This window comes from Chanodichthys erythropterus, chromosome 14 (assembly GCF_024489055.1).
Source record: "Chanodichthys erythropterus isolate Z2021 chromosome 14, ASM2448905v1, whole genome shotgun sequence".
Classification (NCBI taxonomy): Eukaryota; Metazoa; Chordata; class Actinopteri; order Cypriniformes; family Xenocyprididae; genus Chanodichthys; species Chanodichthys erythropterus.
Window position 1 is genome coordinate 20,228,057 of NC_090234.1, and position 25,689 is coordinate 20,253,745.

General features: G+C 36.5%; 1 protein-coding gene across 4 annotated transcripts in view; it reads left to right on the forward strand.

Moving 5' to 3' along the window:
• Positions 1-25,689, forward strand: part of znf385b (zinc finger protein 385B) — a 162,292-nt gene that overhangs the window by 92,708 nt on the left and 43,895 nt on the right. For all 4 annotated transcript variants that reach the window (XM_067409406.1, XM_067409408.1, XM_067409409.1 and 1 more), the window contains one exon: positions 21,741-21,883. In XM_067409406.1, coding sequence (XP_067265507.1) covers positions 21,741-21,883 — 143 coding nt within the window. The remainder of the gene's footprint in view (positions 1-21,740; positions 21,884-25,689) is intronic.

Sequence of the window (25,689 nt, forward strand, 5' to 3'; positions counted from 1 at the left end):
CTCAAGGGGGTGATACAGTCACCCTCGAATTTTAATATATTTGAAGTCCCCCTGAAATCAAAATTTAAGTTTTTTTCGCTTTTTTTTCGCTTTTTGTTTTTAGCTTTTTTTCGCTTTTTGCGAGCACAGTCTGCTCTGGTCCAGAGACACGAGAGCTCAGAGCAGATCATATGCGCGAGTCGGCACAGACCACAAAAGGTATCGGATCCATTTGAATTCTGCACAGAATGCTGTATATAAGCAATATAAAGGACATTATGAAGAGAAACGGTTAGAGATTAGAAGGAAACAGAGGTTTTACAGAGTCTAATGGCTCTGGCGAGCTGTAACATAAACTAAACACTATTGGCTATTTAAAAAAAGGGGCAGGGCTGTTCGATATATTGCCCTGTCTTCCTGTTTCAGTTGAAATTACGTCAATACGTTGAATAATGTTGCGCTTTCCAACACTCTTCAGTGGGCCTTTAAAGGGGTCATGAAATGTTTTTTTTATTATTATTTTATGTTTCATGAGGTGCACTTATACTGTTAATTTGATTTTTATATAAAAAAACTTTTATAATTTAGAAATAAATGACTATTTTCTACCCTGATTTTAGGTTTTGTTACCACCAGCGCTCACTGGAAGACTACATTTTCCAACATTGCTTGAGATCTACAGCAAACTACGGCAACTCATATAGCTCAAAATACACAGCACTTTTTTCCTTGCGGTGGTTCTAAATGGTATAATTTTGTATAAAGTTGTAAGTTTGGTATAAGTTTGTATAAAGAAAGTTATAAAAATGATTTAAGTAGTATTTTGTGTGCTTTATTAGACAATTTTAAAGTAAAAGTAATCTGTTTTGATATTTAAATACACTGTTAGTTACAGTAACAACTAGCTGAAAAAAAAATAAAAAATAGAACAAAGACTTGACTTGAGACTTGACTTGGACCTCTAAAGACTTGAGACTTGACTTGACTTGGACCTCAAAGACGTGATACTTGATTTGGACTTGACCGCAGGGACTTGTGAACATCTCTGGTCTGTTGATTGCGTGAATGCAGTGATCTCGTCATTGCAATGCAATTTCTGCAATCTCACAAACTGCTTTCACCTTAACTAACAATGCAAAAATTATTTAAATACAGTAAGAGATTTATTTTTGTGTCACTATAATGGTAGTTTTGGCAAGTGTCCAGATAAACTCGCACTGCGTGATTGACAGCTTCAGCTATTATAAAGAGAGCGTTCTTTGAAGTAAAAAATACTTGGATTATTCATTACGAAGTTAACTGTCATTACCAGTTTAAACATGAAATTCATTACTTACAGTTTGCGGGGTCCTTGCTGATTCCAAAACGGTTGATTCCTGAAGTTTTTTGGGCAAAGCCAGTATCGTATCGCGACTTATTCTTAAAACAGTCGCTGGTAAAATGTATGGTACAAAAATGCAAGTCAGCACTGACGTGACTAGGGCATGAATCCATTTTTCTTAAGCATCAGGATCCTTCAGCAGATTATGCAAAGAGGATGTTTTTCCACAGCCAGGAACATCACAACGTCTGCGTGGCATCACAATCTCGTTATCATCTTATCATAAACATCTAGGCCTACTTTAGATCCACCCGCTGCTATGTGATGTCATGTGAAAAGGGCCTATTATCACAGTTGTGCTGCTTTGAACTTTCTTTTCATCAAAGAGTACTGAAAAAAAAATTCACGGTTAATATTTCTTCAGATTAATAGAAGAAATAACTGACAAATTAATCAATTATCATATAAAAGTGGTTACAGGCCAAATGCTGATTGACAAAAAACAGATTAGTTAAACCGGATGAGTTGTCATTATGGTAAGTAGTTAAAAACTCTTCTTTCTATTTCCAAAACCGTTCATTGTGTATTCACGGAAAGATGGTGAGAAAAACTGTGCAGTGTGAGAATGCTGCATTGTGACCCGTGGATGCTCTTGTAATTCCAAGCTGTTCATTGCATCACCTGGCAATTTCTGGCAATCTAATCATTCCCTGTAGCACAAGGACACACGCTCATAGTGAGGCATGATTTCATTTACCCTGTTGTCAGGAGATTTTTATTAGAAGCCACACCAACTTCGTTTTCACAAATTGTGTTTAAAGGCACAGACTGAGCCCGTTCTGTCTCGCTCTGATGCGGACCTGAAGCGCTGGCTTGTAAATCTGCATTTAAATTGAATTTAGGACATTATTAGATTTGCCTGAAATAGTGATGGCTTTGCGTGCATTGTCTACATGCGAACGGCTCCACAGAAGGAAAAAAAAAAAACACATTTGAGCAGCTGTGTCACATTAAGTAGTTTCATCCGACTGTGGTCAACTATGCCTTCTAAAGAGACTGTCTCATTATAACTGCATCTAGCTGCGATGGACAGCCGATATCACCCTTTGTGTCATCTAGCCTGACAGAATGTGCCAGAATTATGGCCTCAGTTTACTTTTCAGCACCACTTATGATCTATGACTGACTTCATAAAGCCATGTAAGCTGGCTAATAGTTAGTCTATTCTAGTATAATTATAACAATTTACACTAGACAGTCAGTTAATAGCAAGGCCAGACTTAATAAATCCAAAAATATGTTTTAAAGTCAACGTGAAACCAAAATTGATACTATTTACTTTTTTCTTTATGTAGCACCATTGCAACTTTGTCATAATCTCACACAATGTGACTTTATATCTCAAAATTGTTACTCTGTGTCACAATGTGATATACTGTTGCAGTGTGCTTTTATATCTTTGTCATAATATGACTTTATGTAGTTGTGACTATATACTACCATTCAAAAGTTTGAGGTCTATAAGATTTGGTATCTTATAAGTATCTTTTGCTCACCAAGACTGCATTTGTTTGATGATAAATCCATAGTAACTGTTTTCTATTTGAATGTATTTTAAAATGTAATTTATTCCTGTGATGGCAAAGCTGAATTTTCAGCATCATTACTCCAGTCTTCAGTGTCACATGACCCTTTGGAAATTATTCTAATATGCTGATTTGCTGCTCAAGAAATATTATTATTATTATTATTATTATTATTATTATTATTATTATCACTGTTGCAGACTGTTGTGCTGCTTCATATTTTTGTGTATTCTTTGTTTTTTCAAAAGAAAGTTCGAAAGCACAGTATTTATTTGAAATATAAATCTTTTGTAACATTATAAATATTGTTATTGTCACTTTTGATCAAATGCATCCTTAGCATTTTAATTTCTTTAACCTTTTGAATGGTAGTGCATTTTTAAAATCGAGACAAAAATTGACAATTGTGACTTTAAATGTCAAAGTGTGCCTTTTCTCAAATCTCAGAATGACTTTATAAATATATATTTTACTCTGAGGCAGTGTCCTTACCATTTTTTATTTATTTATTTATTTATTTTTTCGTATTGTATGTACTTACATTTAGAAATATCAGATTGTGAAAGTAAACAGGTTGCATTTTATGTTAACTCTGAAATATTTGTGATTGTTGAAGCTGTTACATATGCTCTGACACATTGAGCTGTGTGTTTGTTTATGTGATCTCAGGGCATCTCATTGATTTAAACCTGAGAATTACCATAGCCAATTATAAAATTAAAATCTGTATTTGCATCAGTGAGCTGTAAATAATTCATTTAAACAGCTTTTTATAGTGCAGTGCTCTAACACATAATTCTCTTTTAATATAATTACTATAAAAATGTGTCTTAGACACTCTGTGCACCAGCTAGTTTCTAAACATGTAAACTTGGTGTGTGGGTGGTAGATCAAGAGCTGAACGCAGGTATTACAATAGCATTGTGTCTATGCTCTTATGTTTCAGCTTAGTACTGTACATTTCACACTGATGTTTCTGTCGCTCTCTTAGACTTCCCTCTGCATGGATTCACATCAGCTGAAGCTTACATCATTGACCTGCTGTCGTATTTCTAATGAATATCTTTGTGATGGAAGGAAGTTTCTCGCCCTTAGCAGACACTTTCCATCCATAGTGACTTACGGTGCACTAATTACACGGACAATCCCTCTGGAGGAACCCAGAGTTAAGTGCTGTCCTCAAAAGGCTCATTGATGACTGAATAGGAGTGTGTGCTCAGTAACTCTTCTCAGTAACCTTGATGTTAGCAAGCCCGGTCCTAATTTCATGATAATTTAAATAATTTAATGTGTTAGTCTTAAAGGTATAGTAGCAGCTTTAAAATAAACAAGAAAATAACAGTATTAAGTTCTTCAGTTACGAAACCAATACAATTACAGCTCTAAAAAGACAATAGTGTTATTAATCAGCTCAGTTTAGTTCAATGTTGATTTAGTTTATTTCAGTAACAGTGTGAATGTTGCCAAATTCATTAGTAATGAAGTAAAGTTGGCGATTGGCTTTTTTATTTAGAAGGTGGGACTTATTACGCCATATTGCGCATTACACTTACTCCCATTTATAGTAATATGGGTGCACTCTCTTTGTTTATCTAAAGTTTTTGCTATAAAGCAGCTCTACAGAAGATAATAATGTCGTTATTCAGCTCAAGTCAGTTCAGTGTTGATTCAGTTTAGTTCAATAACAGTGTCGATGTTGCTGAAAAATTCGATTCAGCTCTAAAGCAGCTCTAGAGAATACAATTGTAATTGTCAATTTCAAATTAGTTCAAGTTTTGTTCTCATCCAATAGTGTCAGTGCCATCAAATTGATAATATTACTGAATAATAAAAGGTTACTTCACCCAAAAATGTTGTCATTAATTACTCACCCTCATGTCGTTCCACACCCGTAAGACCTTCGTTCATCTTCAGAACACAAATTAAGATATTTTTGATAAAATCAGATGGCTCAGTAGGCCTGTATTGCCAGCAAGATCATTTCCTATTTCATTGGCCAGAAAGCTACTAAAGACATATTTAAAATGTGAGTACAGTGATTCAACCGTAATGTTATGAAACGGCAAGAATACTTTTTGAGCGCCAAAAAAAACCCAAAATAACGACTTTACTCAACATTATCTAGTGATGGGCGATTTCAAAACACTGCTTCATGAAGCTTCGAAGCTTTACGAGTCTTTTGTTTCGAATCAGTGGTTCGGAGTGCCAAAATCATGTGATTTCAGTAAACGAGGCTTCGTTAAGTCATAAGTGTTTCAAAATTTCAATAGTTCACGTGACTTTGGTAGTTTGATACACGAAAGGAGAATATTTAAATGAATCATTCAAGGTGATTTACTAAGGTTTGCGCTAGTCAATTTACTGTTATTTCCACCATTATTTAATAGCAAAAAAAAAAGCATGTCTTAAACCAGGCGCTAATTTGTGCTGCTCTTGGTAGATTGTGCTGGTCTTTATGGAAATGGTACGACTGCGTCTGTGTTCTTTCATTTGCGCGTCGTCACTAGTTCACACGCAGAACTTTCCACTCCCATCTGTGATTTTTTTGGAATTGCGCTCTCATGCTAATTTGCCCTGCTTAGTAAATCTGGCGCTAAGTGTCTTTTAAACCTCAACTTAACCAGTCAAATGTGACAGTGGCAAGGAACCAAAAATCAGGTGACAGTAATGGAGGAAAAAAAAAAACCTTGGGAAAAACCTGGCAAATTTGGCATCAGTACATATAAAGTGGCAGACATGTCCATCACAAAATATTAAAGGAGTAGTTCACCCAGAAATGAAAACATCATTATTTTATGTTGTTCCAAACACATAGGATTTATTTTCTTATGTGAAATGCAAAAAAAAAAAAAAAAGAGGAGGTGCTAGGCTGAGCTTTTCCATACAATGAAAGTGAACTGGGACTGTCAAGTTCCAAAAAGGAAAATAGCACTATAAAAATATACCATAAAGTGTGGCTTGTGCGTTAAATTCCAAGGCTTCTGAAGTTATATTATATATTTTTGTGAGAAACAGACTGAAATTTAAGCCATAACTCAACTGTAGCTCTCAAATTTCATTTTCTCTTGCATTCAGTTAAAAAAAATGCTATAGTGCGGGGTCGTATATGGACCACTTTTATATCTATTCTCTTTTACTGTATGGAAAAGAACCCCTTTGATATTCTGATGAATACTTTTGTAACTCCATGGTTGAAATAAAGTCATACAGGATTGGAATGACATGAGGGTGGGTAGATGATGACAGGATTTTCATTTCTGTCTGAATTACTTTAAACAGCAGAAGCAAACTTCCGTTGAGTTTAATCGTGCACCTGCTCGAAGATATTCCAAACATTGTAGATCACAGAGACAGTCTGCTGTTGGGCTGAATTATTTTCACTCCTCGGAGATCTCCTTTATATGAGAAGAATCAAATTCAGATGTGTGGGTTTGGGGCTGCGCTCTGCAAAAATGAATGTTCATCGTTTATGGCAAGAATGAAAAAGCCCCTCTATACCAGGCCTGATGTGTGCTCATTTAATCCCAAACATTTTCCTTTTTTGGCGTAGGAAATTGTCCTCAAACTGTCAGCAATGAGTGTTTCTGCGATCCACAGCGTTCTCCTGTTGTTTAATTCTGCAAGCTGCATCTCACCGCAGCCTTTTTTCAGTTTCCCGTTCAGTGGGTTTCTATGCTTCCAATAGTAACAGCCAGAAAAAATATGAAGTCATAACCACAGTATCTGTTTTCCCCTGTACAAAAGCTTAAGAAACATTACCCCAGTCTAATAACGTACACTCTTTGGAAAGGCCTTTTTTAGGAATTAGTGATGAAATCATTCTCTGAGGGCCATTTAAAAGGAAAAGTCACTCTCACAGTTGGGTTTGGAATGCCACCAAAATTTGGGAGGGCTTAATTTACTCAAAGTACTGGTCTTGCTTGTTTTTCCAGCTAGATCTGAAAAGCTTCGCCACCACCCTAATTTACTGTACTCCGCTATTATTGCATAAATTCAGCTGCTATTTTGTCTTGTGGATGTAAATATCTGCCAAATCACGGAATCACGGCAGTAATAAGTAGAAAAACAGATGCTATGTTTATGATCCCTAGAAATGCCCCTGCTGTAGTGTTTACTGAAGTGAAAAGATTTTTCATTGCAGCTTGGTTTAGATTAGGTTTCAAATGACATCTGAGCCGGTGCAGGTTCAGTATGATTTCTCTTTGCTGCTCGTTTGTTGCAGCAGGTGGCTAGAGACCTGCAGGGTGCAAGTGAGTGACCACATCTCAAGATCTCCCTCGCTTTCTCTATCTCTATTTCTCAGCTTGGTTTCTTGCTTCCAGTACAAGGATTAAACAGATTAAATCCCACCTGCAACAGATGCACCCCATCCCCGAGGAGACCACCCCCTTCCACGTAACCTACCTCAACTTTTCCATTCCCGCCTGGGAGAGATGGAGCGAAAACCTAGACCTGACAGACAGCCTGTACTCGGAGACCACACATTATTGTGAATGAATCATTCTTTTGAATTGGATCTTTTCAGTGAAATGGTTGAATCGGTTTGTGTTTTTAAATAATTCGTTCATGAATCATTTGCATATCGCATTATTTTACAAATAAAATGTATAGGAAATATTACCTGACTGATGAACTTAAAGGGTTAGTTCACCCAACAATGAAATTTCTGTCATTAATTTCTCACCCTCATGTCGTTCTAAACCCTTAAGACCTCCATTCATCTTCAGAACACAAATTAAGATATTTTTGATGAAATCCGATTGTTTTTTTGTTTTGTTTTTTTATCTCCCATAGAAAGCAACAAAATTACTACATTCAAGGTCCAGAGAAGTAGTAAAGACATGGTTAAAATAGTCCATGTGACTACAGTGGTTTACAACCTTAATGTTATGAAGTGATGAGAATACTTTTTTGTGGGCAAAAACAAAACAAAAATAATGACTTTATTCAACAATTTTTCCTCTTTCCTGTCAGTCTCCTTCGCAGTTGACGCAGTTAACGCAGTTAACGCAGTGCAGAGCTTTCGTGTTTACGTCCGAACGCCGACAGAATGATAGAAATGTAATTTTTGGGTGAACTAACCCTTTTATAAATTTATATATATATATATATATATATATATATATATATATATATATATATATATATATATATATATATATATATATATATATATATATATATATACAATATTGGTATTTATTTATTAATTCGCAAAAACATTTTCAGCCAAGAGATCAACATTAAAGGTACAATATGTAATAATTTCAGCCGCTAGAGGTCGCTAGAAGCCTTTTCAAATCAAAGGCGTAGCTTGATGATGCCAAGTTTTAGAGCGGAATCTTGGGACATGTGGTCTCCACCTCAACGGACGGTGCAAAAGAATAGGGATAGGACTCGGGAACAAATCATGTTCAAGGATGAGGTTATTTAGTATGAAGCAGAGCAGAAACGAGGCCGCATGAGTGATTGCGCAACACACGCCTCACAAGCAGCAGAACAAGAAACAGTCGCTGGCGCCGCTTCCGCTTTTCCGGTCATGAGTATGAGGTAACGCAGCTCTTTTTAGTATTAGATACATTTGAGTGTGTTGAAAATTATGTTATAATGTTACTCTGCGCATTCACTCCGTGACTGCTGTGAGACACTGTTGCACACTGCAGTAAGATTTTAGAATATCATATTAAATAATGGATGGCTTGTGTTGATAAATGGTATGGAATTAATTTTAAAACATATTGTATGATGGAGAAAATTATGTATTACTGTTAATACAAATAATTATGTCTATTAAAATGTGTAATATATTAAAGCGTCTTTGGTGTTTCCATGGTTTCTACAAAATAAAACCGGAAAACGAGGGTTAACGCGGGTATGACGCAATTGACTGGCGGAAGTTGAAGTCGGCCGCGTGCTGCCATTTTTTAGCAGAACTTCACTTGCGTTAGCATCCCCATTGACTCCCATTCATTTTGGCGTCACTTTGACAGTGAATAACTTTACATCTGAGGCATTTAAAGACTCCATTTGTCCATTATTTATTTCTAAACATACACGACAATGTATAAAGGGCTCCATTACCTTCTATGTTACATTATGGCCCCGTAGAAACAGTTTTTGAAAAAAAAAAAGCTAACGATTGCGTCATAACCACTCGACTCTCTGTCGCATAGTAGAGAAATTACCGTACAGACAGGAGGAGAAGCTCGCAGGCAATCGGGGAGATTATCTTAATATGGCGTACTGGCGTTACATTTTAAAATACTATACAAACTAATCAATCAGAATACTTACTCCTGCTCACTCACGCCAAAGAACTCCCCGCTCAAGCTCGCCGTCTCTGCAAGATTAACGATGGCAGTTTTCACGCAGAGCTACTAGAAGATTTACATCTGTCAGACAGGTTGCTGACGTCATCAAGCTTAGTGTGAGTCTGCGCGTCAGAAACGGAAGTGCTAAAAATCGCTAAAAATGGGCTTCACTTGACTCAATTGAGTTCCAATGGGGTCGCTGTGTCCATTTCTTTTACTGTCTATGGTCCCGGAGCCTTGGTAAAAATAGCAATTTTCTCAAGATTTACAAATGGTTGAAAACATTTGGGATATTGTAAGTACTCTTTAATTAACTTTCTTTAATGTGCTAAAGTGTTTTTTTATGTTTTTGAAAGAAGTGTCTTATGCATTTATTTGATCATAAATACAGTAAAATCATTAATATTGTGAAATGTTATGATTTAAAATAACTGTTCCCTATTGTAAAATATTTAAAAATGTAATTTATTCCTGTGATGAAAGCTGAATTTTCAGCATTGTTACTCCAATCTTCAGTGTCACATGATCCTCCAGAAATCATTTTAATGCTGATTTTGTGCTCACGAAACATTTCTTCTTATTATATGTAGAAAAAAAAGATGTGCTGCTTAATATTTCTGTGCACGCTGACCCCGATCTTTTCAACAGTAGTGTACATGCAAATTATGTTTGGGCTATAAATTACTTTGTTTCTACAAGCAGAATCAAATCTGGCATTAACTGAACTAAGAAATATGAAATTTTTTTATTGTTTATAGTAACATTTTAGAGCATGAAATATACCATGCCAAGATAGGGACCGTGTGATGACATGAAAGAATAATTTAATCCTTTTTTGAACCAGTTAACTGAAACAAACTGTTCAAAAGAACTGATCTGCAGTGAGTCAGATTTCCCATATCTATGCCAACGGATGTTCGTGTATAGCTGTGACATTATTCACAAAGTTGTCTAGTAGGCTCCAAATAAGACATGCAGAAAAGTTACCCAAACTTAGACTTTTGACTCCAGAAGCTCTGCTTGATTCCATGAGTTGTTCCAAAGTGTTACAATTCAGTCATCGTGATTAATGGAGAGTGAATTTTTGGCAGTTATTGTTCTGTGTGGACTGAATTAATGTTAGGACTTCATTCAAGGACACATATCCTGTGTTTTGTGCTGCAGGCTTCTTTACGCTGTCACATTTCTTTGATTCATCAGAAGGTATTTGTATCTTGCATTGTGTGCTTTGGAGGATCATTTGGATTTGGATTTGGTTCACCAGTCAATTGAAGGTGAAATATTTAAGATTTGTGTGTGGAAACTTTGTGTGTTAATCTTTGCATGCACTGCTTCTCGAGTTAATCATTTCTTTGTAAATACATTTTCATGAAAAGTGAAAAGTTTTTTTTTGTTGTTTTTTTTATGAAATTGAGACTTTTTTTACGCTTTAAAGAGAGCATGCGACACGTTTTCCATTTGTCAAACTCTTAAGATGGCTAAATTCAGAATGAAGTCCCTATAAGTATAGTTTTCTTCTCTTATTTTTATCTCCTAGAATACCCCTGTGAAATAAGGTGCATGCTGGCTAACCTTTGGGAAAAGAGCAGCGTTACACAGCGCATCATTTGATAAGTCGTTGTCAAATACAATCAGATGGAGGGACTCAAAATTGCGAAAGGGTGAAGGTGAGCCAAGGGGCTCTCGCCAGCTCTCGTTCCTGCTCTGCAGGAGGGTCCAACCTCTCACTCCATCAACACTGCAAATGTCACGGCGTCCCATCCGGCAAGGCGAAGTACTGATAAGCACTCCTGTCCTGACCTATGGTCGCTCCAAAAAGGATTTGGACACTTAAGGCACACTTATAATTGTACAAATGTCACTGTGTTAGATAACAAAATAGGAAAGAAAGTATCTGCAAACAACTTTTCTTAGAACTAACTTTTGTTTCTGACTTTGCTTGCCTTTTAACTGGTTTGAAGATTGTTTTTAGTGGATGTATATTCACACAGGTGTCATTTTCTACTGGAAAGTGTTGTGTCTTTCTTTGATATGTTTACAGGTGCTCTAAGTGATCCTGGGTGGAGTAACTTCCTGTTGACGTTTGAAGTGTTGTCAAACAAAACAGAGCTAGACCCTCCCTCCTCCTCCTCCTCCTCCCCCTCCCCTCCGTGCTTCCTGAAACAGTCATGAACGCGCATTTAAAATCATTCTTGTCGGTTATTGGCTGGAGCATGTTTATTATGATTCGTGATCCAGGCTGCACAAGGTAGTTTTTGTTGTCGTTTTTGGAGATAGTGGCGACTACAGAGACAGAGTTTTTTTTTACAGTGTGTTCAGGGGACATGCAGCTAGCGGATAGTGAGGAGATGTTTGCTGTATGTGACAAAAAATGTTTTGGCCTAAAAACGTGTGACATCGCTTAGAGCACCTTTAATGCAATGCAGTGATGTACACATTTTTTTTTTTTAGCTTTGCTGATATGTCCAAATGTTTTTTGGCCAGTGTATGTTGCTATTTTATTAACGCCACTACAGTCTGTTGGCTGTTTGCTCAAAAAGGAAACCTCTGAGAGACAAGTGCCACTGCCAGCTGTTTCTCAGGCGTTTCATTTCTCCAATCGGACTTGGAAGCACATGGCTGGATGATGAAAAGGAGTTGAAAGAGAAACTTGGGTCAAGGCTGATTTGAGTATCATTTTTAGCTTCTCAATTTCAGACTTCATTCTCTATGAAAAAGCAGACGACTTTGAGTGCATATACGCTATTATTTTCCTCAGAAGATCTTTGACTGGTTCTGTGAACTTTTATTACATACTCTTCAATAACTCTAGAATGGAAATCATCCACCTAGACTGACTTTTGAACTCGTTTTCATGACTGTACACCTTTGTCTGCCTTAGTCACCTTGGACTTGAACTTGCTGCTTTTTCACAATCAGAAGTAGCCTGTGATCATTTGTTTCTTTGTGCTTCTGTGGCCTAGTTGAGACAGATACAGTCTCACACCCATGGGCTGCTCACACTCCTCTCACTGACCGGCTGATGCATATTGCAAACACAAAATGGAAAGAGCTAGATAAAATCACAAGATATTCTGATAGCTGGAAATCAGGAGTGCACCAATCCATCTGGAAACAAAGTCATGTTTACAAGGTGCAGTGATACAGTAAGCACTTTTGAAGTAGAAAAGTTGAAATACAAGAACAGAACTAGGCTGCGTTTCTCAAAAGCATTGTGAGCTAAGTTGATCATAGAGACCATTGGTGCCAATGGTTCTATGTACCAAGAACGACAACTATAATAATAATAATAATAAAGATATAGTTCCAAAAACTGTTCTAAATATAGAAAAATAGCAGACTCCACACCACAACTATAACGATAATGGCACAGAGAAATCATATTGTTGGAATTGCTATCAGAATTATTTTTTTCCAGTTGATGAACAATAAAAACATTGGCAGCCAATCAGAATCCATCTTGCTTTAAGAGCTCGAGCATTTAAAGTGGCAGACAACAAAACTGCATCACGCTTAGAATAAACAGAACAATATCGTCAGCTGGTTTGAACGCTCATATAGTTATCATTATAGTTATTGTCATAGTTATCGTTCTTCTTGTGAATGGTCATTTAGGCTTACAAACGTTAAAACGCAGCCTTGTATATTCCGATTTTCTTTTTAATGCTCAAATAATCTGTACTTATTATTTTTGGATAAGCACATATTCTGATCACAAAGTCTATTTTTGCAAATGTGTTTGGTGTTTTCAAAATATTTTTTATAATACATTTTTCCATTGTGATTTTATATTGTTGTATTTACTATTTTAGATAAACCTGCTGCTAAACAGCAAGTAAAGAAAATTGCAATTTTACAACAAATTTCCACAATGTAGTATTTTTAAACGTGTTTGAAAGAAGTCTGTGGATGCTTGTTTCCACCACTGAATCAAAAATAAAAAAAGGTAATTGTGACTTTTTTTCTCAGAATCAAGTGATATAAACTTGCAAATGCTATAAAGTCAGGATTGCAAAATATAAAGTCACAGTTGTGTGTTATAAAGTCAGAATTGTGAGATAAAAACTAAATTGGGACTTATAAAGTCAGAATTGCGAGTTATAAAGTCAGTATGGCGTGATTCGCAATTGCATGTTATAAAGTCTGAATTGTAAGATAATTATTCGCAATTCTGAGAAAATAAGTCAGAATTGTGAGATATAAATTTGCAATTGTTAGAAATAGAACTGCAAGATATAAAATAAAATAAAATAAAATAATTTCTATTTTAATATATTTTCATTTGTAATTTATTCCTGTGATGGCAAAGCTGAATTTTCAGCATCATTACTTTAGTCTTCAGTCACATGATCCTTCAGAAAGCATTCTAATACGCTGATTTTGGACTCCAGAGAAATGTCTTATTATTAATGTTGAAATCAGTTTTTGTGGTTACTGTGATACATGCTTTGATGAATAGAAAGTTCAAAAGTACAGCATTTTTTAAATAGGAATTCTTTGTAACATTAGAAATGTCATATTTGAGCAATATATAATGCAAAAAATAAATAAATAAATAAATAAAATACAAAATAAAAAAGAAGGAAATGTTTTCTGTGGAACCTGAAGACTACCTGTGGAAACATTTTCAGCTTTGCTAACAAGCCGCAAGGCAGGAGGCTGAAAACAAGAGAGGGTCTTTGTTTGGTTGTTTAAAAACCACCTGTTGTTTACCTGGCTGTGGTATTTCAGCTCTGGATTACGTGCTAAATTTGATTTTAACCTTTCATTTACCTTTACTAATGACATGCAGCTCGCAAACTTTCAGGTTTGCAGCTGATTTCTTCAGCATTGTTAGGAGGAGCTAACCTTGGAAACAGTATGATCATTACCTGCATCAACAACTGAATGCAGTAGATGTTGGAATGCTCTGTGTGAGTGTTCAAGGTTCTATAGCCTGTTGGTGGTTGGTTGGAGAGCATTTGGTGATGTTTTTCCCTTTTAAGAGGTTAATTATATGTCCAGATATGAACAGAGCTGGATGTGAAATAAAAATTTTTGATAGCTTTTTCCCCATTTTACCTATTTTTGAACCTCTAAATGAAAACATAGCCCATGTTCAGATTGAATTACTGTCAGCATGAGCAAAAACAAGATGGATTTAAAAAGGGAAATTTATTTTTACCCTCTCCATTATTAGGCTAAATGCAAATCCTGATTCGGCCTTGTTCAAATCACATACCCAGAATCCACGTAAATTACACAGAACTCCATCTCCCCTCACATCATGCTCTCTGGCTGTCACCACCGTTTCCCAGGTAACAGTCATTACTTTCATTGGTTTCATTCTCGGGATGCTGATGTTGTTTAAGAGATGGTGCTTTTGAATCTATTTGAATGACACATACATTCAGTGCTTTGATACACCTTATAACGGTGACTCTGAGAGAAACAAAATGAATATCACAGCAGAAGCTCACTGTCGATTCATGTTCATGAGTAATGAGTAATCTTCTTGAACAGAATAAAGAGAATTAATATTTTTGTCTTTTAGCCTTCAAATAACTACCAAAGTGTTTTTGGACATCGTCATATCAGTATGGTCATGTTTCATATTCATTATTCATTTCTATATTTCTGTATTTATGGCCCTTTTTGGTTTTTGAGACATACTGTAATCTATGTGAGGATTTTTAATGACTTTTTCTGCAACAAATTACTATGTTTACCAGTAACCGATTCAATCATTCAATCAACCGATTCATTCAAATACACTGATTCATTCATAAACGAAACATGTGACGACTGTTGGCTACTGCCTTAACAAGTGAGTCTTAGAATCATTCACTCATGAGATTAATTTTAATATCACCATTTCATTCAGGAAGTAAACATCTCTATTGTGTCGCACTGAGATGCGCAATGCCTTAGTATCGAGTTTGTTTTCGTTGACAGAGCAAAACTACACAAAAAAAAAAAACATATACAATGCATGTTACTGAATATGATCTTTGTTTATTGTGTTGCTTTATAAAAGCAATATCACCTTATATCAATACCGAGTGTGCAGAATATTCAGAACAACGCTTGCTCGTGTTGCTTTTTGTTTGAATCATAAATATGTGGTTTATATTTTATTTATATTAGATAACAATAGGGTAATGCTTATATTGGATATTCCAGTGAATTTTAAATGTAAGTCACCACATCCCATTATATATCATCATCACTGACTCTCATGCTGCTGTTTTCTCCTATGCTCTGTATATGCTGGTCTGCTTCAAACACCTGTTCTGGCCAAACATGGCTCTTTGGCTGCAGAGTGCACAAAGAAGAACAGTAATTACTGTTGCCCATTTCACACACACACTTTATTCTGTCATCGGTTTTAATGATTGGCCCTGACCACACTCTTCAAACCACTGGCATGTCTGCCCTGCAACACAGCTCCTTGTCTTTTTGTAATGGTCCTCAGGTATTGTTCCCTGCAATTTAGCCTGGCGTCTAGGTAGAGAGTAAGAGTGGTAAATAAATAGAGAGAAAAAAAGAAACTGGTAGGGAAATATGTTTACGAGTTTTAAAATGGAATTTTAAAATGAAAACTATCCTCGTCTATACAGCGTTTCAGAAACAATCTCCGTCTACACTACATGACCAAAAACGCATGTCACATGACCATTCATGCACACTGGGCATACGCTTACAAGTGTAAACAGTTGCCTCCTGCGTGTGTAGGCAGCTGCAGTATTAAAAGAATGCAGAGTTTAACTGCACAATGGCTGCTAAAAATTACAACAAAGCCAGCAAAGATTCCAGTTCAGTCTCCATGTTATTGTTACACAGTCGTCAAGGATATACGCAGAGCGAGCGTGGGCAGCCACGCCATCGTTTTCAAAAGCCTTCGTTTATACTGAAACGCAACCCCAGCATTTTCAAACTAAGGGGCCGTTTACATGACACCGTTTTCAACTAAAACTTTTTATGCATTTTGGGCATTCATTTACACGACAACACTGTTTTGGTGGCCTGAAAGGCGAATTTTTGAAATCGGGTTTCAAAGTCTCCGTGTAAACAACAAAAACGGAATCTTTGGAAACAATGACATCATGCACATGCGTACTACATGTTCAGTCTATAGTGTTTCATCGCCATCTAATGACCTGCCAGCAGAATATAGCGTTTTTAGTCATTTTCACAGATTCATATGAATGGGGATCGTTTTGACGTTTTGTCGTCTGTACGCAAAAAACTTCTCAGTTTTAAGCATGTCGTTGTCATGTAAATGTATCTTAAAATGGGGTCTGCAGCATTTTCGAAAGTCTCCATTTTTGAGTTTCGAAAACGCCGCCGTAGTGTAAACGACAGGTGTGACTGGGGCAAAACTTAAAACGTGAAAGTGTAAATTGGGCCTTAACCATCCATGTGAAATAATGCTGCCTTCATGTGCTATCAGAATTAGTTTCCTAGTTAAAAGTTGGACATGAATGCCCTCTTAAGTTGTTTTTAGCACTGGGAAGCTCTGAAATAATTTTGATACCCGAGTTCCTGACATGGCGGAGGGGAGAACAGTTGCTGCTGTGGCTGCTATTCTTTATTAGTTTTTTTCACAACAGCTACATTACCTTGTGTTGTTGTTAAAGTAGTGCATATTTACATAATGAACAATCATTTTAAGCATAATATATGTTTTATATACAGCGAATATAGCCTGTATTTGACCGAAATTCCAGAATCGCCAACATGCTGACTAGATAGTGTAGTGATTGTTCATATAGTTGTCAATGAATGGAACACTAAATATTATTTTGGCTTTAAAAAGATTTCCCAATAAATAGGCAAGAATAAACTTGGTGACCTCCATGATTCCTGTTTTTTCCAACAACTAAGTACTTGAATGTGACGAGCTCATAATCACAACTTCAGAAGTGGGAAATAGGAAATTTCTGATAGCACATGAAGGCAGATTAATATTACTTCCTAACCACCATGGATGTTGACCTTTGACCCTTACCCATAATTCTATGACTGTTGCCATCATATGCCACAGTGGCTATGTATGTTCTATCAAAGACTATAGATTAACACAAGATGCATCACCCTTATTATTTTGAATGGGAGAAAGTACAACGCACAATATGGCGGAATAAGAACCCCCTTCTAAATAAGAGCCAATCGCCAATTGGTAAAGTCATCGTGTCGCTGCTGCGACCGTTAGAAGCTCCGGTTCCTATAGAAACAGTCAGGTGCGAGCTTCCTACAGAGGCATGCACTTAGGACTGCACATGCGCATTAGCTTGATCACACCTGAAAGATACAGTTTTTTGTCATCATTCAAGCGTTTAGAATAAAAATTTATGAGACAGTTGTTGTCAGATTTGATCAAATATGAAATTTAATCAAAAGCTTGGCAAACAGCTTTTAAGGATTTGATGTTTCCCATTCAAAGAGATAGGAGCTGCACTTGCATCAGATAATCCCTTCAGAATCTTTTTGCCTTCTGTTTCAACGAATACTGTGAATTTGGACATACTACTCTTTTCACATACAGTGAAAGTAGGGAAGTATGCGATTTCCAATGCAGCCTATGTTTTTATTGTATGACAACATAGAAATGGCTGAAAAACATGATTATACACAAAGTACTGTACCTCTGATATATATTATTGTTATTATTGTCTTTTATTGCAGTATGTATAACTGTCTTAAAATGAATCATTTTGGCAGAAAAAAAAACATACTTATATGATTATAGCCTTGTTTTGAAATAAAAAAAAATCACTGAGAATATTTTCCTTTGTGATTAGACAGTTCGTGCATCAAAGCGGTTAAACTAATATAGTGAGTCAAAACCTAAATGATTAGGACAATCATTACCCATCTAAATCTGCACATCTCTGATGGTTTCATTAAGCTTTGAAATATGCAGTGTTTTGCCTCATCTGAACCATGAAAACGCAGTTGTTTTATTGAAACTGAATGTTCTGGTCGGGCCACAGAGCTTCAAATCACGGCTATGAATTTTGATGCCAGTCGGAGGGCCAAGTTCAGTTATTGCATGTGGTTCTCATTAAACTCAGCAAATGGGAATAAAATAAGTCTGTTTCAGTGCTCAGTTGTACAGGTGGAGAGGGAGACATCTGTCTAGCGATGGAGTGTGTGCATTTGTAATAAAGCGAAGTGGACTTGTTCTGGCCTGTGCATTGCAGTCAGTGATGTTTTGGGGGGAAAAAAAACATCTTTTACACATAAATTAGAAGAGATATTCTTGAAAATAATGACCATCTGAAAAGACTGTTTTTAAACACTGTAACCATAACATTTTTTTTTTCATTTCCATAATTTGTTTTTGTTTTACAGCCACAAATGCAGTTTTATATAACCAACCAATGTTTGTAAGGCAGCCACAAAATATACTACAAGACGCCTCATTGAGCTTGTCTAGTCAGCCTTGACTTGTTGAATGGCATCTCAAAAGAAAGCCAAAAGCATTCTTCATACTCTGTCTTACTCCTTTTGCCAGTTAGCTCAAACTGACAGCCATTGATTCCTTGTTTATTTTTCATACTTTTGTTCAGACAGACCAAATGACGAGAGAATTTGCAGCTTATTTTTTTTACACATTTGCAGCTTATTTTTTTCTGCAAAGAGCCACGCTAGCTTATGATTAAAGCAGCTTTAGTGTGCATTATACCTCCCGGGGTGCTGTGCAGTAGCTTTAGATGTTCCCCTGCCATGCTAAAAGCATGTTTGCTTTACTGTTGTCATCATTTTTACCAGCATTACAAGGATTTGTTAACCATTACATAAAGAAATTCAAGACTAAGACGACACAGCCATGGTCTGCAATTTTTTTGGCCACACAGGCTGATTACGTTTCACAGCTTGACCTCTGATTCGTACAATAAAGGATCTCGAATCTCTTTTAATTGTGCAACGAACTGGAAATGACCCTTTTCCTTTCGTCACATACATGATTAGATATCTCCATGGCATATTACACGAGATCCTTCTTCATTACTCGTCCGATTGGAGCTGTCATTGTGTCACATAAATGGACATGGTACTGCTCACGCTTCAAATCAAATTGTATTATAGGCCAATTTATTCAGCAATGTCGCACTAGAATTACGACTCGGTTCTATTATAGTGGAAGTATGTGATCCAGATCTCCAGTCAGGATGAATAACTGTGAGTAAATGAAAAGAGACTAAGTTAAGGCGGGCGTACACCGTGCGAGTTCCGACACTCGGGAGGTCGTGAGCCATTGCACACGTTACGAGTCAGTTAACCTGGTAATCGTGTCAAAGCAGCTGGTACACGGCACAACTCGCGGCGGGAATCACATGAGCTTTCAAGCTAAGCACAGAGACTTGAGCTTTCAATGTTGCTGCTATAGCTTTGGATAGAAAAAAGAAAGAAAATAAAAAGAGAAGTGTGCCAATGATTTGGTGAAAAGACAACTAGAGAGTGTATTTGTATGTGTCACTCAGTGTATGCGCACACTGTAGGGTTGCAACCACTGGGCTATAAAAATATTCATAATATTCATAATATTGGGGAAAGGTACTTTTAAAAGTAATGCATTACAATATTGCGTTACTCCCTTAAAAAGTAACTAATTGTGTTATTTTTATGGAAAGTAATGCGTTACATTACTTTTGCGTTACTTTTTCTAATCTGGGCTGGGGACTTATGCTGCATACACACAGGGTGTCGGCGTTAATGCTTATCATTTACCTTGAATGGGTGACGTCATGCGTTGCTGAACTGAATTGTGAGTCGAGTCACTTCACTCGCGTTGCTCACGGCAGAAGTTGAAGATTTCTCAACTTTTCAAGCGCCAATGCAGGCGTCAACCAATCAGATCACAGACGCTAGCCAATTACGTTCATGCAACACTGGAAAGTAATGTGATTGGCTGTTATACTACATACTACTTACCCCAACACTGTTCATAGATCTAGTCTATGTGATGTGGTTGTGTATGATATGGCAATAGGGGACAGCCTACACACTGGTCAAAATCGGGCTGACTCCCCCGTTTTTTTTTTAAACATATTTAAAAATTGTTGGGAGGTGCTTATAACCTCCTTGGCTTTGCTGATTATTCTTCTCACACAGTTCGAGCCACGACCATAAGAGCATCAATGACAATTTCACTCAAGAGAAGCTTGTGCGACAGCAAAAATCGCACTGTGTGCGCAGGGCTTTAGTGATTGTAAAGAATTAAAAATGAATGATCTTTCTTGTAACAAATTTGCATGCTTAAATGACTAGTCATTTAGCAGATGCATTTTATTCAAAGCCACTTACTCTAGACTTACTATAGGAACCATGCCCCTGAAGTAACATGGGGTTACACTTTATTTTAAGGTGTCCTTGTTATAGTGTAATTATACATTTATTGTAAGTACTGAGTAATAATAATTAACTACATAGGGTTAGGGGTTGGATTAGGGTTAGTTGCATGTAATTATGCATTTGTATTTGTAGTTCTTACAAAACTACATGTAACATGTGTAACAAGGACACTGTAAAATAGTGTTACCACATGTGGTTAGGCGTCTTGTCAATGACGCAATAGTGAAAATTCATGGATTGTCCCTGACTGGGCTCAAACCTACAACTGTCAGTGTTTGAGGCAAGATCATTATCCACTGTCACCACAACCTATTTTACAAATAGTGCTCCTTACATGAGGAAAAAGAATCATAATTAATAATAGAGTTTGGTAAAGTGTTATTTTTATCTATATACTATTATAGTATTTATTAAGATTTAAAATAAAAGTTAATTTGAAATATTATGTTCTGTCATTTTAATTGTTTGTTTCATATATTTATATTTACGTTTTTTAAAGATTTGTTTTAGTAATCTTAATGCTTCAGCTAATTTTATTTCAGCTTTATTTGAATTAACAAAAACGTTTTTTTTTATATAGTTTTTTTATGATTTTACAATAATAACACTGTTTTGGAGTTAGCATACTCTAATAAACAAATGCTTAGCACACACGAATATGGGGTAAAATATTATTTTTTAAATTATTTTTTATCAATACAATGTTGTATAGAATTAAAAAGGTATATTATATTCTAAGCATTTTTATAATCCAATTTTATAATATATTACATGCATTTTTGCATTAAGCTTGTTGGAGTTTATTATGGGCTAAGTTTCCCCTTGAATAATATGTGCCTATGATGTCCTAAAGGGATAGTTCAGCCAAAAATGAGGGAATGAGTCAATGATGACAGAATTTTCATTTTTAAGTGAACTTACTCGGTTCAGAACTTGGTATTTCCTGATATATTTTTCATCGCCCGTCAACCTCTCACTCATTTCTATCTCTTTTGTGCCAGCCTTCCTCCCCAGAGTGCTCAAGTATTCTGCTTCTTTGGCCGACGATGATGAGTTAGTTTCCTCTTATCACTGCCTGCTCTCTAATGTACCTTCTCTTGCTCTCCTCGTCTATGCACATATGAGTATGAGTATTTTGTCCCTAGAGCTTTGGAAGTTTTATCTCTTCTTTGTCTTGACTGTCTGCCTCTTTTTCCGCTCCAGGAAGTTCCTGTCATAGCAACACACTCCCTGCGTTGGTTCGGACTCCTTCTCTAATGATGCAGTCCGGTCTGGACATGAAGCCTTTCATGACCTTCCCTGTGGAGAGCTCCTCTCCGGTCGGCCTGTTCCCTAATTTCAATACGGTAAGCAAGCCTGCTTTCATCTCCCTTCTCTTGGCCGTCGGCCCCTTTAATGTTGGCCTCGTTCCTGTGTGGGTTGACACTGATGGAATTAAAACCTTCTCTGAAGGTTCAGAAAAAACATGTGTGGATAGATAATGTTCTTCATGTTAAGTGTATATCGTCCTTCACAAACTGCAGCTTGTGCGGTTGTTTGGAAGAGTGTCCAATAATTGTGTGCTAGCGGCTATTTAGAATGGCATACTACACTGGAGCCTCCGCCAAAAATGAGACATTAGGTTAGCAGACAGCAGGGAAAAATCGATGCTGAATGCAAATTACAACATTCAACTAGTAATATAAACCATGCATAGTTAGGACAGCAAAACAAAACTAGCTTTTCAATGTTTAAAAGGTATTTTACAATTTTGTATTTTGTGGCTTGCAGAAACCTAGAAACTTGCCAATTTAGGCAGATGCCAAAATGGACAGGTGGCATGACATGCTCTCATCTTCAAACACGTTTTTGACCCAAACTATTTTGAGTACACTAATGTTCAAAAGTTTTTTTTGTTTGTTTTTTTTTTTCTTAAGGAATGAATAATTTTATTTAGACTTCTATTTCAAATAGAACTGATGCACAACGTTTTAACTGTGATAATAAGACATGTTTCTTGAGCACTAAATCAGCATATTAAAATTATATTTGAAGGACCATGTGACAGTGAAGACTGGAGTAATTGAGTAATATTAATATTTTATGTTTTATTAATATTACTGTTTTTACTTTGCACAGAGCACAGAAAAGTATTTAAAGTCTCGATAGCCTGCAAGTTGACCCTGGCAAGCTAAAAATATGTTTCTGTCTGAGTGATATTAGACAATTCACAGCATTTGATGGCAATCATAAACGTTAGCCTGGTGTGTATGGCTCTGTTTGGCAGGTACGCTATGTATAGTGGGTGTCCACATGGGTTTTGCACAACAGATTAACATGACGGCACATGCTAGTCGATGAGTTGAATCAACTCCACAGCAACTACATAAATTTATCCAGAAACGTCCAGTTTCATTACATCAGTGTCCGACTCTGGTTTGAACAATTTAAGGCTGAACACCGCTACAGACAATCCTCATTTTGGCTGTGTGAGATTCTCCAGTTTTGTTGTTGTTGAGCAACCGAAGCATGAACTGTTAAAGCTCCACCCTCTTCTGGAAAGCGGGCCAGGGGCAGCAGCTCTTTTGCATTTAAAGGGACACATACAAAAACGGTGTGTTTTTGCTCACACCCAAATAGGGGCAAATTTGAAAAGCTATAATAACTGGTCTGTGGGGAATTTTCAGCTGAAACTTTAGACACATTTTGGGGACAGCAGAGAATTGTATTACATCTTGTGAAAAGGGACATAATAGGCCCCCTTTAATAAATTTCTGTGTGAATTCAATAAAATTATATTCAGTGTGAATTCCATTATAATCAGTGATGCTGTCTACACTGGATGGTGTTAGTGGTCTATGTTTGTTTAAACATCATCATTGACTCTTACTCCTAGCAGAGCGTAGGCAAAAATGACAGAAAAGCATTGCAGGCAAGTTGTTCAATCTATTCAACATGAGATCTGTTTCTTCAGGTTTATTTACTATCTGCCTTTTGTTCTTGTAACCTTGATATTAAAAAAGTAACATTATCAGTTTAAACATACCAGTTAATATCAGTATGATTTTTTTTTTTTTTTTTTTTTTTAATTAAAGTATGCAGCCCTAGTATGTGGTATATTCCTTTCAAAATGTCCACAGTGTGTTTGCGGGAAAGTCTGCAGACGTGTCGACCCCTCACGCATTGATTCCAGCCCCTGATCCAACCCCCAAAATGAGGGAGCAAAATCGATTTGTGCTTTTATCTCCCCAAACCCAGTCTGCTGTGGTGACGGCAATGAAGGGAGACAGAGAGAGAGGCTGATGGGATCTGAAATAGAAAGAAAGTCAGTCTGAATTTGGGGCTTATTTAACCACCGCTGTTTTATTATGCCGCTCAAAACCTTCTTCTTTCTTTTCACTCTCTCTCTCTCTCTCTCTCTCTCTCTCTCTCTCTCTCTTTCACTTTTTTGTCACTCTTCTCGCTCTCCCCAATGCACTGTCCTGCCGTGATTCAAAGTGACAGTGCTCTTTAAAGTGGTTAGTGGAGGCTAAGCCTTGGGTCAGTATGACATGAGGGTGGTGTGCCATTCAAAATTAAATTACAATTACAATAGTCTTTTAAATGTCAGTTCAATTCTTAAGTTCAGTTTCATTTGAGATACCAAACAGGATCAAACAGAATAAACAGTGTATATATATATATATATATATATATATATATATATATATATATATATAATTCCACTTCCTGTCATTGCAGCCTGGAGAACTTTCTGTGTGGTGTTGCTAATTCAATTCTAATTCCAGCCTTGAGCTAAAGAAAAGTAAATTCTCACCAGTCTGTCTACAGTTGACCGCACTGTTTTTATGGCCCAGCACCCAATGGATTGCACCAAAAATAAACAAATAAACACAGTAGAAGCTGTCATAATTACTGCTTGACTGTTGGTGCAAATCAAGAGGTTCTCCAGGCTGCAATCACGCCACCACAAAATTAGCGTAATTATACCGTCTCCCTACAAGGCCATCAAATGAATTATTTTCTCCTAATGAAGCTAATCACAGTAGTCTCTGTTGAGCTTCCCAGGAATGGCATAGGCTAATGATAGTTAGTGGTGCACATGATTTGCGGGTATTTTCGGAGGTATCACTTGATCAGTGCTGTTGTTTGTTTACCTCTTATACTGAACTCAACTCTCCTACCTTTCTTGTCATGCTAACTCCCCTCCAATCAACATTCTCAGCTGGGTCATTCCTACTATGCAGTACATTTTCATGTGCCCTTCTCTTAATATATTGAATAAAACATTAAACTATTTTTTTTTTTTTTTTTTAAATCATAGTAGTTTATATTTGTAGTAATATCCATTTACAAAATTCACTTCCTTAAAGACTTCATCCTCCAGGAAGTAACATAATTTTGGAGGGAAAACAACAGCACAAGCTTTAGTGAGTATTAACAATGGCCATGTACACACTACAGTTAAATTTGGCTGTCAGTTCACTTTTTAGTGCTTAATCCCTTTCTGTACACACACAGTTCAGTAATTTACTGGAGTGACAACTGCATTCTACAACTGAATTAACTACAACCGAAAAATAGCCGCATTTACAAAAATTATACACAGTGAGTACTAAATTGGCAACCGAACTAAACAATTAGTTGTTAATGACGTATTTAAATGCAAGATGTGTCTCTCTTCTATATGTGTGGAGCAAGAAATTGTTATTTGTGTTACCAGATCTTGTTAGAAAAAAACAGTAAACAAGCTCATAATAAGCCCAGATAAATCCAAACGCTTTATATTGAAAAGACCAAAATATTGCAATCCACACCTGCCCACTTTATTATCCCCATAAACTTGATCTCTTTATGAACCAAACCCAAAGTACAAGCCCAAAGACACTTATAATAAGTGGACATGGCTACACTTCACTGGTGTGCAGCCTTCCAAACAGAAACAAAATATGACGCCTATAGGCGTTTACAGAGCTGTAAACGGTGGTTTAATTAAAATTGCAGAACATAAGTTTTTAGTTGCTGTAATATTACTTTTGTCAAAAAAAGCAGAAACCAAACACTTAAGATGCCAGAACTTTTCAATGGTTAACATGGTGTCAATCATCGCAATTTCAGGAATGAATCGCGTTCCGTACACACGGAACGATAATTTAGGGGATTCACTCCCGTA